Genomic DNA, 17,092 nt, shown 5'->3' on the forward strand with positions numbered 1-17,092 from the left:
TTTCTCCACTCAGGGACTGGTGTTGTGTTGTTCTTATCATCATCCTTCCATCCCCACCAACACGCAAGTCGCCGAAGTGTCGTCAACTCTCAACACTTGCACTAGATGAACGGTCTACCCAATGGGAGGCCATAGCCACACAGCATTTCCATTTTCAATAAAAGAAAAATTACTTCAACACTATCACTCTCTCAATCATGTATCTTTCAAACAGAATAATTTCGTTATTTATTATTTTGTCCAATATGCTCTTCATCTTTGATATTTTGTTTGCTGCTATTAAGTAATACTATTTGTTCAGTATAATGCTAGGTTACTAAAAAGTGAATTTCAGAGAGTTGTAAAGTCTACAAAAGAATACTGCACCACAGAAAGCTAAAAGTTCCTACCACATAGGTAACTACACTGACGTATTTTTGAGAAAGGCATGAGAATTTTCAACAATGCAATAATTTTTTGAATTCTTAGACTTATCATATTCTATTACAATGAATATATTGTAACAACTTCGCTTGAAAGAGACATTCTACAATCTAGCCGACTGTATGACATGTCAGTTGCCACACCCGCACCTGAACTTAAGCTAGATAAGAGCCTTTTGCAGACAGTGCACTGCTAATTCAACTACGTGAGTGTATTCGAAGGACAAAGCTTACATGTGCGACATGCTTTTCCCCCATTCCTTAATGATTCCACAGGGGCTCTCCCACAATGGCATGATTAGCACTTAAGAGTGCACATTGGTAGGAATTTACATCTTGGCAACTTGTGGGTGGTGCGGAAGGAGCAGAAAAATGCCGGTGGTTAGTAAAAGCTTCGGACCTGTCCACAAGGAAAGCTTGAATAGGTGTGGATGTTTTGCTAAAGATTAGAAGAATTCTATTTCATAAACAGCTCTGAAGTTTTGTAAAAGCTAAATTCTCTGCTATAATCATTTGCCTTACAGCATTTGTCCTACAGCATAGTGGAAGAGACTCTGCAGAGCCCGAAAAGAATTAAAAACCTATGGGAAATTGAAGCTTTAGTGTGCTATGACAGGTAAGTTCAGATAGCAAAATAAGCAATGCAGTGAATGTTAAAGAATTATCTTGATTGAGATCTTTAATTTGACACATACTACCAACTTCACGTAACCACACAAGTGACCAAGGAACTTTAATTTGTATAATAATATATCACATCTTTTATCCAATGACTATTTTCGCAGTACATCTCTATCTGACCAGAATCAAGATGATGGATTTACAATACATCAGTAACTAGTTGAGGCGCTAAAGAAAACACACTGTGTCATATTTAACACAAAAAGGATTAGTAGTTTGTTCTTAAAGCCTAAACTATTTTAATATGATTATATAGAATTAGAAATCTATAGGGGAAGTTTAAACTGTGATACTCAATAATTTAGAATAACATAAATAATACAACAACAGCACTTACTCTGCCCAGATGTTTTTGGACTTTGCAAACTAAGTGTTCGGAGAACCTGTGGTGCAGATGAGATCACACCAGCACCCTGCAATTAATATAATTACTTGGTTAAAATATGAACTTATTTACCTGAGGTCTTAAGTGTCATAATGATTAAGCAGAAAAATTCTGTGCCATATTTTAAGCTTTTTAAAATTACTTTTTCTGTGAAATAAGCAACATATTGCCAGAGTCTCTCTTGACAGTCATAATCCAGTAAATAATATATTATATACAACACTGTTCTCAAAGATTATAAGAAGCTAGACTAAAGGCATATAATATTAGGCTCCTCATAATTAAAACATAGCAAACTTACTTTGCAAAATATAATTAAAAATAGAGTACAAACATATTATGATACAGGTGCAGAGCTTATTGATATTTAGTCACTTTGATGTCTTTAAATCCAGAAAATGAGCCTACTGTGCAAAGTGCCTGTGAAGATATGAGGGGGACAATCTCTCAAAATTCATGAAGATGAGAAAAAATTCCTCTAACAAATCTAGCATACAGTATGCTGACACTGGCCCAACTGTATGAGTCCAACACAACTGTCTGTCTTTCAGCTTCATTATGTTTCTGACTTTCTGATGCTGCCATTCCTGACTAAAAATTTTATGTTTAGTATACTGTTTCATTAACAAAGACTGGTCTGAAGGCAGTCAAATCAAATAAGGCATTAAAAATTCTTGCCCTCAAAGACTTTCAAATTTCATAGCCCAGCCAACAAAATCCAAACAACGTCAATAGAGGAAAAAATTGTGTAGTCACAAAATTTTTGTACCATATAGTGGTAGGAGAGACTGTCATGAACAACATTCTAAAAACCACCACCAGTGGGGTGCGAGAGTGGGATTGGGGGCCCATTTAAAGGTCCTTCTTAACATTTTTTCAAATAGCTTTAAAACCACATTTCTAGTGAAAACATTTTGCAGTACAAAATTACATTAAATTATCTAAAATAATAATAATAATAATAATAATAAAAGAAGGTTTTATTATTTTTCTTTAGGATTAACAGTTTCCACATTGCAGGGAATGTAAAAAACCCCTATTATTAAAAATAGTGTTTTAATGGTACGAAATTATTATTTACTGTTAAATGAAGTGAATTAAAAATAGATGAAAGCGAGGGTGGACGGTAGAAGCACAAGGGAATGTAGGTCGCCAGAATGTGGGTACTTCCCTCCATCTTAGGTCTGCAAACTGAAGAGTGAGCAAGTGATTCTTCACTATTTCTACCACCATGTCTCAAGGAGCAACTGCAGGATGTTTCACAGTCATATCAACCCTCCACAGTGTGCCTTCACTGCTGAAGCAGTGCACAGACATGCTGGGGTGTGTTAATTTTCTACTGTGTACATTAACACTACGTCGAATACAGGTGAGAGTTACTAATAGTACTACGGCAAGAAACGCATATGGACAGAAGCTACATAAATCTCTGCACACTGTTCTACACTTCTAGAAGTGAAATTATTCTTGTCATTCCATAGGGCAGCTGTAGCGTTCTTCTGGGAAAGAGAGCACGGCTCACTTTTTCAGTTTACATCAGACTATACCTCCCTGAATTTTGTGTCCATTTCTCTTTGACAGTGTAACTTCACAGAGCTCATGTTCATACAGTGGAGTTTATTAAACGAGTACTTATTTGCAGTTATGCAAGCTATTACATAAACAAAATCTAACAGCTAGAGCTGTTGATCTATCACACTAAAGAGCCGGGCCCAAGTCAAACAAGCTGTCAATATGTATTCAACAGTGAAACTTCCTGGCAAATTAAACCTGTGTGCCAGACCGAGACTAACTCGGGACCTTTGCAAAGGTCCCGAGTTTGAGTCTTGGTCCGGCACACAGTTTTAATCTGCCAGGAAGTTTCATATCAGTGCACACTCCGCTGTAGAGCGAAAATTTCATTGTATTCAACAGTGTTTACTTCATTGTCTCCACTATCACTGGCTGGAATACTTTTCACAGCATGAAGGGTAACAAATGCGTCACCCTGAACTCCCAACATCTGATGAGGCTCACAGGCTTAAATTCTCTCCCTCTGCAATAGGAGAAAGTCACCTAGTGTCTCGATATTTCAACACAAGTCAAGCAATCCATTACAGCAGATTACTCTTTTAGACTGTCTCAATCCATTAGACATTCAAGGTGTTTCAAAATGAGTATATGGGTTTTAAGGCTTTGTAGCACATATTAATCCACCTTACAATTATAAATAATACACCAAATGAAAGGGAAACACATACAGTTTTTCTTGCAATTATTCCGTGTGAACACAGATCACACATCGAGTTGATAAGAGAGTTGTTTTGAAACTGAACAATGTGCCACAAGTAACTGTTGCAATAACACTGTTTCTAAAGCCAGATAGATCATCTGGTATTGGAGGCACATGCACATGATCACATCAGATTGTGTGCGAGTGTGGAGGTCATGCATAAAATGCTGTGTTAACCGGCCCCTTGCATTCAATCCAATGGTCATATGCAACGTCATTTACCCAGTCACACACTGAGTTATGCTAGTGAGGCGGTGCACCATCTTGCTCCCAAATATGTATGTGTTGTTGAGCTTCTCCCCATTGAGGCACGGGTCATAGCTGTAGCACATCAAGATAAGCAACATCAGTTACAGTTGATCACAGAGAAAGAGAGACCCACTTTCAGTGGGGATATTTCTTGGACCTAAGTGTGAAAGACTCACACTTGTTCAACATGTTTTTCAGTCACACTTTGTCATTCCATATTCTTCCCACAGGTATGCAAACAGAACCATTTGAGTTGCTCTTTCATTGGTGTATTATTTACAATTGTAAGTTGAACGTAATAAATGCTACAATGCTTTATAACTAGTATATTCATTTTGAAAAACCTTGTATTCAAATCCACTTTGGAAGACATACAGCAGATCTCTGGTAAGTGGTTCCACTCAGTGCAGCCCACTCTACAAGTTCCAACATTTCCTCAGTGGAAGTGATTTTTGCAGTTTACCAGTAACACAAAAACCAGACGACTGAAGTAACTTTCTAGCCATTCATTAATTCAGTACAAAGTGACAACAACACTATCACACGGCTTTGCAATATGCTGTCCATGACAGACAGCAACAGGGAGTCACATTTATCAATCCAACATCTTTTGCACCAACACTACAAAAGCCACTGACACAATCACACTTAGGAGTTATACACTTCTCATCCACTGTTTATAGGAATGTCTTTTACGTAAAAGTCTACTTAACACCTGCAAATAAGTACTCCTTTAACAAACTGAAAATAACTCCACTACATAAATGCAAGCTGAGCCAAGTTATTTGTCTACTCGCACAAGAGAACTGGGCATTAAATAGTGGGGAGGTAGATAATCTGCCTGCAAACTGAACAGCAAGCAGGGGCCATAGTAGCGGAAGTTGCTTTTCTTAGAAGAATGCTAAAGCTGCCATACAGAACGACCACAAATCGACTTCCTCTTCAGCAGGGCAGAATAGTTCAAATGTGTGTGAAATCTTATGGGACTTAACTGCAAAGGTCATCAGTCCCTAAGCTTACACACTACTTAACCTAAATTATCCTAAGGACAAACACACACGCCCGAGGGAGGACTCGAACCTCCGCTGGGACCAGCTGCACAGTCCATGACTGCAGCGCCTTAGACTGCTCGGCTAGGCAGAATAGTATGCAGAGATTTACATAGATGCTGTCCATATGTGTTTCTTGTGTTAGTATTATTAGTAACTCATGTCTGTATTCCATGTAGTGTTGGTGCACTTTGTAGAAAGTAAACATGCCCTGGGTATGTCTGCAAACAGCATTGTCAGTGATTCTCATGACATGCTGCGGACAATCAGTATAACTTTGTGAAGAACCATATAGTTGCTTCTTGTCACGTATTGGGGTAGATAGAGTGGGGAATCACATGCTCAATCTTCTGTTTGTAGAACTATGAAGGGAGGAAGCGCGTGACCACAAACTGGCAACCTACCTTCCCAATCACACTTCTACCCTCCATTCCCACCCCTGAAACATGGACGCTATTAATCCTAGAGGGGGAAAAAATTGCTAGGGCGATTTTACTGGGAATTTAACACAGTTTAATTTTTTACTGGAAAACGTTTTTGGTACTGCCACAGTTTATGAGTTACTCAAGAAAAACATTAATTGATGTTCAAATTTTGCCCCACCTCCACTCTCACATCCCACTGGTGAGCATTTATAGTATGTTGTTCATAACACACCCTCTTAACACTGTACAAAAATTTGCAATTACATGATTTTTTCTACTAATTTTCCTTCGTTGACTCAACTACCAAAGTCCGAACACTCCATCGCTGTACCCATGTCACCCTTTATCATATTATTTGATACTTCTCCACTGGTAGATAGACATTAAATCAAACTCTCGGGTTGTAAACAAACATTCTAACCATCTTGCAGATTTTCATAATAACGTACTTCGTTATTTTCATCCCATTTTTCATTGGTGCTTCTGTGTCTTCTTTTTACAACAGTTTCTGCCTTCATATAGTTACCTTTTTCTCATGTCAAAACGAATAACAAATAGCAATAGTTACATTTTTCTCATGTCAAAACGAATAACAAATAGCAAAATTGCATTATTTACCACAAAAAGTGGTTCGATTAATAACAATATTCCAGTTTATACTCTTACAGTTCCTGGTTCCTCGGATAGGATCATGTGACAATGACTGTATCATCTCTCCATCTTTTCTCAAATAAAGGAAAAAGAAACAATCCACATTCTTAAATCCTCAAATTCTCTAGCTTCAGTTTAGTTAGCCCTGCTGTGCACTTCATTTTATAATATACTTATATCTTGTTCCTTTATTATTACAAACTGTTCTAAGTGTACATAAATGGCTGTTTCCATGCTCCCTCTTCCTGTCATGTTAAGCATTGATGAATCAATGTCTGGTATCCACAAATATCCAACCAAATTAACAGTGATAAGTACGGCTCCTTGATGACTCCCATAAAAATTTACATTGTAAATGTCCAAATGTAACATGCATAACTTTTTCATGAAGAAGCACAAATCACTGAGAAAAAAAAAAAAAAGATTCATAAGCTAGAAACCCGAAATGTTATAAATTTCTAAATCAAGGAGTGAAAACACCATTTTTAAAAGTGTGACCAAGTGAAATTAAAATTGGTATGTAATACTCTTTCTGTGGTATCAACACTAACTTTCTAATCTTATTCTTCCTTGTAGTTAAATTACAGAATTGTGTCTCGTAGATGACATGCACACATACCTCATTAGTCACTCTTTTTACAAAAATATTGGAATATATACAATCAGGGAATGAAGGTTCTGTTAGCCACAAGGCAAGTGGTAATGTTTGTTATACAGCTGAATACCAAATAATAATAATAATAATAATAATAATAATTATAATAATAATAATAATATACTGTGACTTACCAAATGAAAGGGCTGGCAGGTCGACAGACACACAAACAAACACAAACATACACACAAAATTCAAGCTTTCGCAACAAACTGTTGCCTCATCAGGAAAGAGGGAAGGAGAGGGAAAGACGAAAGGATGTGGGTTTTAAGGGAGAGGGTAAGGAGTCATTCAAATCCCGGGAGCGGAAAGACTTACCTTAGGGGAAAAAAGGACGGGAATACACTCGCGCACACACACACACATATCCATCCACACATATACAGACACATATAATGATATGTCTGCTTGTGTCTGTATATGTGTGGATGGATATGTGTGTGTGTGCGCGAGTGTATTCCCGTCCTTTTTTCCCCTAAGGTATGTCTTTCCGCTCCCGGGATTGGAATGACTCCTTACCCTCTCCCTTAAAACCCACATCCTTTCGTCTTTCCCTCTCCTTCCCTCTTTCCTGATGAGGCAACAGTTTGTTGCGAAAGCTTGAATTTTGTGTGTATGTTTGTGTGTCTGTTGACCTGCCAGCACTTTCATTTGGTAAGTCACATCATCTTTGTTTTTAGATATATTTTTCCTACTTGGAATGTTTCCCTCTATTATAACCATATAATAATATACTGTATATCGTAATCAGTACTGACTGATAGGAAAAACATTTTCTTTGAGAAATGCCAATGTAATCAAGTAAAATATTTAGCTGTTGACAGTAAATAAATGAAAGATTTGTAGTAAAACTGTGGAAGCAGGAGTTTTTTCAAAGTAGCAGCTTCCTTACTAATTTATTCAATTAAATTCACTTTGGCAACTTGCATTTCCCTAACCTAACCCAATTATCCTACAAGAGAAAAAGGATCTATGGTTTAATGTAGAATCCTAAGCAAATTCATTTGTTGTGACTCTTCACATTCTCGAGTGGTGAAGACTAAGTTAAAGTTAGACTGAAAAAAAATCTGTGGTCTGACTATGATTCAAACCCATGACTTTTCAGTTTTCAGACACACACTTTACCACTAGACCACCAGGTCCATTTATGAATTGTACACTGTTGCCATTCAGTTCTTCATTGGAAAGCCACAATAATGGATTATTCAGTGAAACCATTTACTAGCTGCTTACTACTAATGACTAGTTGCAAGATACGCATGGTGTGTAGTAATACTACACGACAGAACACTTTTCACATACACACAGCCGAGATACTGGATGTAGTCAAAGGTTGAATTCTAAATTAGGTATTACAAGGTGTTTAGCAACCAGCAAATAGGAACTGATTAAAAAGAACAATAAAAACAAAATCATAAATCTGCAACTGTCAATCTCAAACCGCATGTCATACTGGCTCACTATAGTCTAGCAATGAACTGCTATAACATGAGAAAATTCTACCAACTTTTAATTGCCTCTTAATTTTGCTGGCAGCGCTATACGTATGATACAATGAACATAAGGACTAGCACACACAAGAGAAATAAGATATATATGGATGAAACAAACCTCACTCTCTCTTTCTTACTACTCTACAATAATAAAATACTGGTCAAGAAGGTCTGATATGAAACATGAGAAGTTTTTGGGAAATCAAGTTCTAGAACCCTGAGATGGTGACCTAGTGTCTTTTTCACTGCACCTGTCTATGACTCAATACCTCCTCTACAACGTAAGTGGCAATCTATCCTATCTACCAATGTAAATAGTGAGTTGCCCTAATAGAAAGAGGATTTTTTTTTCCTTTTGCATTTCAAGCCTCTTCAAATTCTCTCTTTATTCAGTTTGTCAAGAACCTACCAAGTATTTGCAGTTATCTAACTCTTTGTTACATATTCAATGAAGCAGAACTTTTTGCATCCTGGAAAAAAAAAAAAAAAAAAAAAAAAAAATCGTCATAACAAGTAAAGTGGATGATACACTGTCATCTTTCGTGCACAGCAACCAGCTTCCGTCTACTCCCTTGGTGTTGCATTTCTGGCACTGTGCGTACACCTAAACTGTATCTGCAATAACAGATCAGCATACAACATAAGTCAGATTCTTTTCAAAAGTGCGAAAACCATGTTGTACTTTACTTGTTCAGTTCCGTATTTCATTTGAAATATATCATACTACTTATTCTGATAAGCTTATCAATCAGCTACTTTGTACGCCTTTAGATGCCAATCGTTCTCTGTCATGTTACTGTTTCTCATGTGGTTGCAGTTTTGGGACATCCATCAAATGGTTCATCTTCAAAAGAAGTGCAGTTTCATTTTATTTCAGCCACCAATTTCATAACTGTTAAAAACAAAACAGCAGAGGCCGTTTAAATCTTTCACTCTGGATGAATCTCCATGGGTGACATCCAAAGTTGATTTACAAAACAACACAAAGAATTTTATGACAACAGTTTCTCCATTTGAATGAAACACACCATATGACCACATTAAGCCACCCAAATGAACCTGTTAGGTACGTAACATTATTGATCAACATGTACAAACGAAGTCATTGATATCAATGCTCTCTCTGTGCCAGATCGAGAACTTTTCACTTTATTCTTGTATACCAAAATGACTCGTCAACCAGCATACAGATAGCAAATTTCGTATCAGCAGAAATTATACTGTTAAAAGCAGTCTGTAATGACACTCATTACACATAATTCTATTACTGTTTTTTGTTGCTCATACCTCTAATATATTTAATGACACACTAATGTGTCTTACCTAGCAATTCTTGTCGGATTTTTCCTTTTACACACTAAGTAATTCACTTAGAACTACAACCATAAACATTTCAAAAAAAATGTGCAATATTCAGCCAGAACTTGAAAAAAGGCAGATCTATTAAAAACCACACAATATTAATGTTTCACAATAACATTTACTTTATATTTTGTTGTAACTTTTTATCCCACCATCAGACAACTTAGAACTAAATAGGTGCATAATCTTAAATCATCACACTATCTTTAAAAGTAACAGTAAGTTTACGGCTAGAAGCTCTTGCTGACATTTAAACTGTCTGTTTAATGGTCTTGAATTGTCTGATGATGCCAGTTCACAACAAAATATAAAATAAATAATATTGTGGAACACAAATAATGTTTGTCAGTTTTTAACTTCAAAAATTAGCTGTAATATGATTACAATGTTCTGAGATAATGTAACCACACATAGATAGTTTCGAAGTTAAATTAAACCAAGATTCGAACAATAATGGAAAAGATCTTCAACAGGGCTACCTGTATGTTTCTTAAATTGCACAATGTCTATAAATTACACTCTCTATAAACTACATAATGGATTTTTATCCGAAATTTCATGGTCAAACATAGCTTTCAATACGGATTCCTGTCTGAATGTTCATAACCAAGTGAAGAGTGGGAACTGGACAAATAGGATATCAAATTGACTAGTGAGGTGCAATTTTGCAAAAAAAGATTTAATTGTTTGAAAAACCAGAGTAACTGAGAAAAATTTAATTAGTTATTTGAGGAGAAATTGGAATATTTCGTAACAGCTGCTGCTAGCTATGTAAATGAAGCGTCAAAAACTCTCTCTCTTCAAAGCCAGGCCATTTTGTACATAAAATGTTGCACTTGTGTGGAAAACTGTCAAAATGGCTTCCTTCAAACCAAGCACTAAATTCAGGACATTACAAGAACAGGGATGCTGGGAAAACAGTTTTCCAAACTTCTCTAACGTCTCAGTGTTGTCGCAACTCTACAGATGACAATTGTTTCCACAGCAGCTGTTAATGCTTCTTCACAGTTTAAAGGTATCAACAGCACTTAATTCTCATGCTGATTACTACACACTGTCTCAAGTACCACCAGAAGCACGCAACAATTGCAGACCACCAAAATTTTTGACATTCGCTGGACGTGTATCTAGTTCAGTTTCACAAAGGTCAGCAACCCCTGGAAGTTGTCATTCGCTTAGACAATCCTCTCGACATTTCAACTAATGATAAACACCTTTGTGATATTCAACCAATAGCTGTTAGTTATGATCACAAATTCAACACAAAAATCCTATGACTTCAGCTTCCTTTGATACTGAGCTGGGAGACTACTGCTCACACGTCACATGGGCTTACTTTGCCTTCAGGTGTAGTCTACTTGGCCAGATGAATGTTCATCAGTGGTTCAGTATATGTAATTTTGAGCAGACTTTGTTCTTGACCCTTTTTTTTTTCATTTTTGAGGATAATAACAGAGACTGACTGTTCTGTGGCTGCATCTCACAAGAAGTTGTCAAAAAGTATGTGCATTTGAGAGGTCTTCAACCATTTGACACACAACAACACTTTAGAATGGAAGGACTTCCTACACCTATTATTGCACTGCCCTTTGATGATGACAACAATGAGCACAAAGATCAACCATCTCTAGAGCTGAAAAGGTTAACATAATTATAATTCTCATCATGTGATAAATTGTGGATTTCTTTCTTTCAAGTTAGAATACAAAATAAACATAAAATAACAGCATAAATTTGAACTTCTCTGCTTTTACTTGATCTACACATGTTAATGATTATAGAATATTGACCAATATTTAAAAATATTACATTTCATGCTCTCTGAACAAAACTTGAAAATAAAATTGGAAAAAAGAAACACAATCAAATGTTTTACAAAATCATTTGCTAAAAGCAAGAAATGAGGGAGATTATAAGCTAAAAACATTTGACTTGCCTCTGAATGATGTTCAAAATCATGAACAGCACAAGAGGTGCTGACAGAGTTTGAAGTTCAATATGCAACTTAGAATCTTAAGAGTGGTAGAGGATATTCATGTGCTAGATTATGTACACCATGTGGTCTGTTGTTGTTTGGATTTGACATATTTCTATTATCTAAGTTAAAGTCATAAATGAGTTGACAGTTTTTCAGTCTCAAAAATTTGCTGTACAGGATTTCAAGTATTGTTGAAAGGCGTGTAAAATGTTTCTCTAATCTGTTTTATTTTTTACTTATAGACAAAACTTTTTTTTTTAACTGGTGGTATAAATAACAACGGTGTTAGTTGTAGGGTTCTAGTGCAAATAACTCATGAATATTATCATTACGTATTATGGGAGTCATTATCTGCTACATTAAAAATGTTGCTAACGTAATAGTCACACCTACCACAAGTGGTAATCATAAAGCTTTAATCTTCACTTCCAAAAACAGTAGCAGAACTATTTTTTGTTTATTTGCAGGTACATATCTGCAGACCTGGTACACACTGAAACCAGTGCCACAGTATCTTAGCACACCACTTGAGGAATCAAAATAAAAAATGGTGTAGTTTATTGATAATGTAGACTATATTATTGTAATTAATTTTTGGTGACAGTGGAAATGTTGCAGCTCTGCTCAGGCAATCTAAATTACTTCTTCCCTCTGCTAGCGAAAACTAATTACAACATACTTAATTTTATTGGTGGGTTGTGCCATTTTGTTTCAGCTCATCTAGTGGCATGCTAAGATACTGCAGCCCAGATATTTCTATATACACAGCGAACCACTTGAAACTTGCACCACAAATACTGTGGAAATGGAAAGTGCTATTGAAGTGCTGTTTTCAGAGAATGGATTGGTAATCAGTGGCTTGTACTGTTAGCCAATAAACAGATTGTAACACTACTTAGAAAGTGTATTTTTTGTGTATACACACACACTTTTTTTTAAAAAAAATTGAACAATGCCTGCTGACATTAACACTCTAGAAGTACGAAAAATTAGAATGTCAGTGGTGTCGATTGCAGGATTCTAGTGTGAGTCATTTATGACATATCGTAGTTTGAAAAGTTGGCATACTGTTACATGCTTGTGCCATTCAACCTCCGTAGCTGCTGCGTACGATGTTGCTTTGTTTGCTTAAAGTGTGCTTGGTGTTCTTTGAGTACATTGTGACTTGCTTGTCAGTTCATACGTGACAGCCCAAGGGTCATGTGTGGACAATACGATCTACCACGCAGAAAGAGACAACATGGCTGGTTGATTTGGGGGAGGGAATCAAAGAGCAAAGACATCGATCCCATCGGATTGGGGAAGGATGCGGAAGGAAATCGACTGTACCCTTTCAAAGGAACCATCCCAGCATTTGCCTGAAGCGATTTAGGGAAATCACAGAAGACCTAAATCAGGATGGCCAGACATGGGTTAGGCGACATGCTCGTGGTGTGTGGAAAGTGTAGGAAGTCTGCACACTATATGTGGTAAGATATTCCAATAGACATCAACCATCTTGATTATTATTTATCAACCTCTTCAACCAGTATTTTTTTTTAAATTGGTAGTGCAACACCTAGACAATATAACAGGAGGAAAGAAGTGACAACAAAAGAGGGGTAAGTTAATTTTCTTGGTGCTGTTGCAGTTGACCACCACATTAGGTCCCGCACAATCTCACAAGTGGCGTGAGTCAGGCCACTGTCCTACACATTCTTCATCGACATAAATTTCCATTACCATCTCATCTACCTCCTTTCAAGAGCTGTATAGAAACGATTATGAGAATCTTTTTAACTTTTGTACATGGGCATTCAGACATGATACTCCAGATGTACCTTGTATCTTGTTTAGTGATGAGGCCACATTTACCAGTAATGGCCAGGTAAACTGCCGAAACATGCATTATTTGTCTGTTGACAATCAATATTGGCTTTGTCATGTAGAGTTGTCAGCATCTATGGAGTGTAAATGTGTGGTTAGGGATAGTAAACCATTAGCTCATAGGCCCATTTTTCACATATGGATCACTGTATGCACGTGAGTATCACAGCCTCCTAACAGACCATCTTCCACAGATGCTAGAAGACTTTCCTCTGCAGACTAGGAGGAACCTTTAGTATCAAATTGATGGCTGTAAAGGACCTGTACATTGGTTGGCCTGTTCCCCGGATTTGCCACCTGTGGACTTTTTGCTGTGGGTAAAACCAAAAGACACTGTCTACAAGGGCTTACCAACTACACCCAATGATATGCAGTGACATATTACTGCGGCCTGCTAAGCCACCTCTGCTAAAATGCTAGCACATGTGCAGCAGTCGTTCCATACCAAACAGGAAGCACGTATTGCCACTGCGGGCAGTCATTTTGAACACAACCTGTGATGGTCAATTGTCTTGTTACTGGTCAGAATCTGTGTTTTAATGTCTGCACCTGTGTTGTCCTTTAGAGTGTGCTATGACAGGTATTGTTGAAGTGTTGGTGTGAGAACTTTTCAAAATACGATATCTCCAACAACTTCACTAGAATCCTGCAACAAACACCACTGACATTTTAATTTACCCTACTTTTAGTTTGTCAATGTCAATTAAGTATTGTTCCATTTAAAAAGTGTATGTTTGCACAAATTAAACTTCGTAAGTATCATTACAAATATGTAGGAAAAGACAGACTGCTACGTACTGTAAAGAAGACACGTTAAGTTGCAGACAAGCACAATTAAAAAGACACTTGTGCCTCTATGCAACTTAACATGTCCTCTTTACCGTAAGTAGCAATCTCTCTTTTCCTCCACTATTGATCTTCCTACCTGGCATTTCCATTGTTTAAGTATTATTACAATCTGTTAAATGGCTAACAACACAAGTTCCTGAGAACCAATCCATTCTGTGTATTTTAACGAGTTTGGAAGCAATATTTTATCTACAGATTCTAAAAATAGCATTTTCCATTTCCACAATATTTATGGTACAAGTTTTAGGTGATTCACCCTGTGTACAGGGACTGCAGACATGTGCCCTCAGACAAATGAAAAATTAATAATTTTTGTATTATAGCCTAATATGATGCCAAAAAATAATGGCTGTAATATACATAGTGAAATGACAAGACAATAAAGCACTATACAGAAGAGGCACTGAGCAGTGGATAGGCATATGAACTGAAATTGGAGCATAGTACCTCAACATATAAACTTGTTTTCTACCTTCAGAACCTGTGTCAACATCTGCACAATAAAGGAAAAATTTGTTTAACCAACTAACTCTCATTAACCTTTTGACAGCTGCTTTCATTTCGCGTAATTTCTGTTTGTCAGCCATTCGGTAGTGCAATTCGCAGAACTCTCGTAGAGAATGTGAGATAGTTGGTGACTACGTTTAAAACGACTGTGCAAATTTCTCTGCTTTCTCAGCAACTTCCTAAAATGTTTGTTGAAGCAAGGTGGATCCTTTCCTTCCCCTATATTTCTGCTAGGTACATATTTCCCTAGCAAGTGGTGGACAATTCCTTTAAATTCCGACAAATATGCTCAATCTCTCTGTGTCCCACAGTGAAAGCTTGGAGCTCACTTTGAAGATATTCATTAATGATACTTTTATTTGCTTTCCCAAACAAAAAACTCTACGCTGTTTCTTTGGTGTTTTTGCAACTTCCACTGACATAGAAGCCACAATGACATCACGGTTGCTAATACTTTCTTCTAGATTAACTCCCTCAAAAAGATCAGGTCTGTTTGTCGTCACAATATTAAATATGTTCCCGTCTCATATTGGTTTTCTAACCAATTGCTCAAGGTTGTATGTTGACAGCACTCCTAGAATAACTTCACACGTGTCTTCGCTTCTGCTCGCTGTGATAAATGTGTAATTTTCCCAGTCAATGGACGCCAGATTAAAGTCTCCACCTATAAAGAAGACCATGTATAGAAGAATGCTAGTTCAACCCATTCTTGTGTACTCCTCAAATGTTTAGGATAGCTTCCACGTCTGATTAAAGGAAGACATTGAAGCAGTTCAGAGGTGTGCTGCTAGATTTGTTACCAGTAGGTTCAAATAGCCCAAGTATTACGGACACACTTTGTGAACTCAAATAGGAGTCCCTGGAGGGAAGAAAACGATCTTTTCGCAAGGCACTATCGCAGAAATTTAGATAATCAGCATTGGAGGCCAACTGCACAGAGATATTCTACTGACACCAACACACATTTCGCGTAATGATCATGAAGACAGGATGAGAGAAATTAGGCCTCATAAGGAGCCTTACAGACAGTCTCTTTTCCTTGCTTTACTTGTGAGTGGAACAGAAAAGGAAATAACTAGTAGTGGTATGTGGTGACCTCCACCATGCACCTCACAATGACTTGCAGTGTATGTAGATATAACAGTGGTGGAGCTGTAGTATGTGGGTGCATTGGTTATGATTTACAGTTGAAACAACTGTACATATAATAACCTTGGCAACCCACAACTGAAGATTAGCATCAATACTGTCTGGAACAGTTCCAACGTAAGCCCGAAAGACAGCTCCCTGCTCTACCCCAAAACCATCCTCTCAAGCATTTCAAAATTCCTCACATCCAGTATTATCCCTGACTCCTCCTTAAAATACATCGCAAAAGCCTGCAACTTTACTTGGGCTAAAGTGTCAAACTACCTGTGACCTAAAGGCAGACTGCTCTATCATCCATCCCGCAGAAAAAGGCTTCACAATTGTCAGATTTGACTGAAGAGTACATGGCAGAGCTCTGCAACACCTCGACATATGAAACACTTTCTAATTACTCCATTCCTTCTGCGTGGGCTATCTGCTCCTCTATCCCATCACAGAGCCTACCAACCTACATACAACCAAACCTGTTTTCAACTGAACTGTTCTCCACTTGGACACACACACACACAGACGGACGAGAGAGAGAGAGAGAGAGAGAGAGAGAGAGAGAGAGAGAGAGAGAGAGAGAGAGAGTGTGTCTCAAAGTTAGAAATCTATTCTTCAATTGCAGTAACTTTGTAACTGACCAATGTCAGTGGTGCGGATTGTAGCTGCTAGCTCATATGCTACATGCCACATGGCCATGCTATTGCTAGTCGCACATGCACCATAAGAAAGAAGTACTCATTGGCTGAAAAACCAGTTTTTCCCAGCATATTAGTTGATAGATAAGAGAAAGGTGTGCTGCTGGTTCATAGTGTGGAACGCACAATATTTTGATGATCAGACATGATGCCGCCATCAGGTGCATTGACGAATTAAACTCTTGGGGGCACAAGGTCAACTTGTAATCGCTCCCCTCCGAGGGCTGCTCCATATGTGGTTCATGACAGAGGGTGCATGATGGCAGTCACAGAGGCCATCGTGTCGGCCGCTGTGGCTGGTAATGTTCGGCAGGGCTCCCCAGACATAGCAGTGGGGACACAGGCACTGCACTTGGCCTGGCCACCATCTCATTTAGTTTGCTGAATGTTTTCTTAACTACACCTAGGAATGGCTC

The 17,092-nt window shown here is 37.6% G+C and overlaps 1 protein-coding gene across 1 annotated transcript in view; it reads right to left on the reverse strand.

Annotated features, from left to right (window-relative positions):
* Positions 1-17,092, reverse strand: part of LOC126458484 (transcription factor Dp-1) — a 198,406-nt gene that overhangs the window by 144,234 nt on the left and 37,080 nt on the right. The window contains exon 3 of the mRNA XM_050095576.1: positions 1,441-1,516. Within this exon, the coding sequence (XP_049951533.1) occupies positions 1,441-1,516 (76 nt within the window). The remainder of the gene's footprint in view (positions 1-1,440; positions 1,517-17,092) is intronic.

Source organism: Schistocerca serialis, chromosome 2 (assembly GCF_023864345.2).
Source record: "Schistocerca serialis cubense isolate TAMUIC-IGC-003099 chromosome 2, iqSchSeri2.2, whole genome shotgun sequence".
Lineage (NCBI taxonomy): Eukaryota > Metazoa > Arthropoda > Insecta > Orthoptera > Acrididae > Schistocerca > Schistocerca serialis.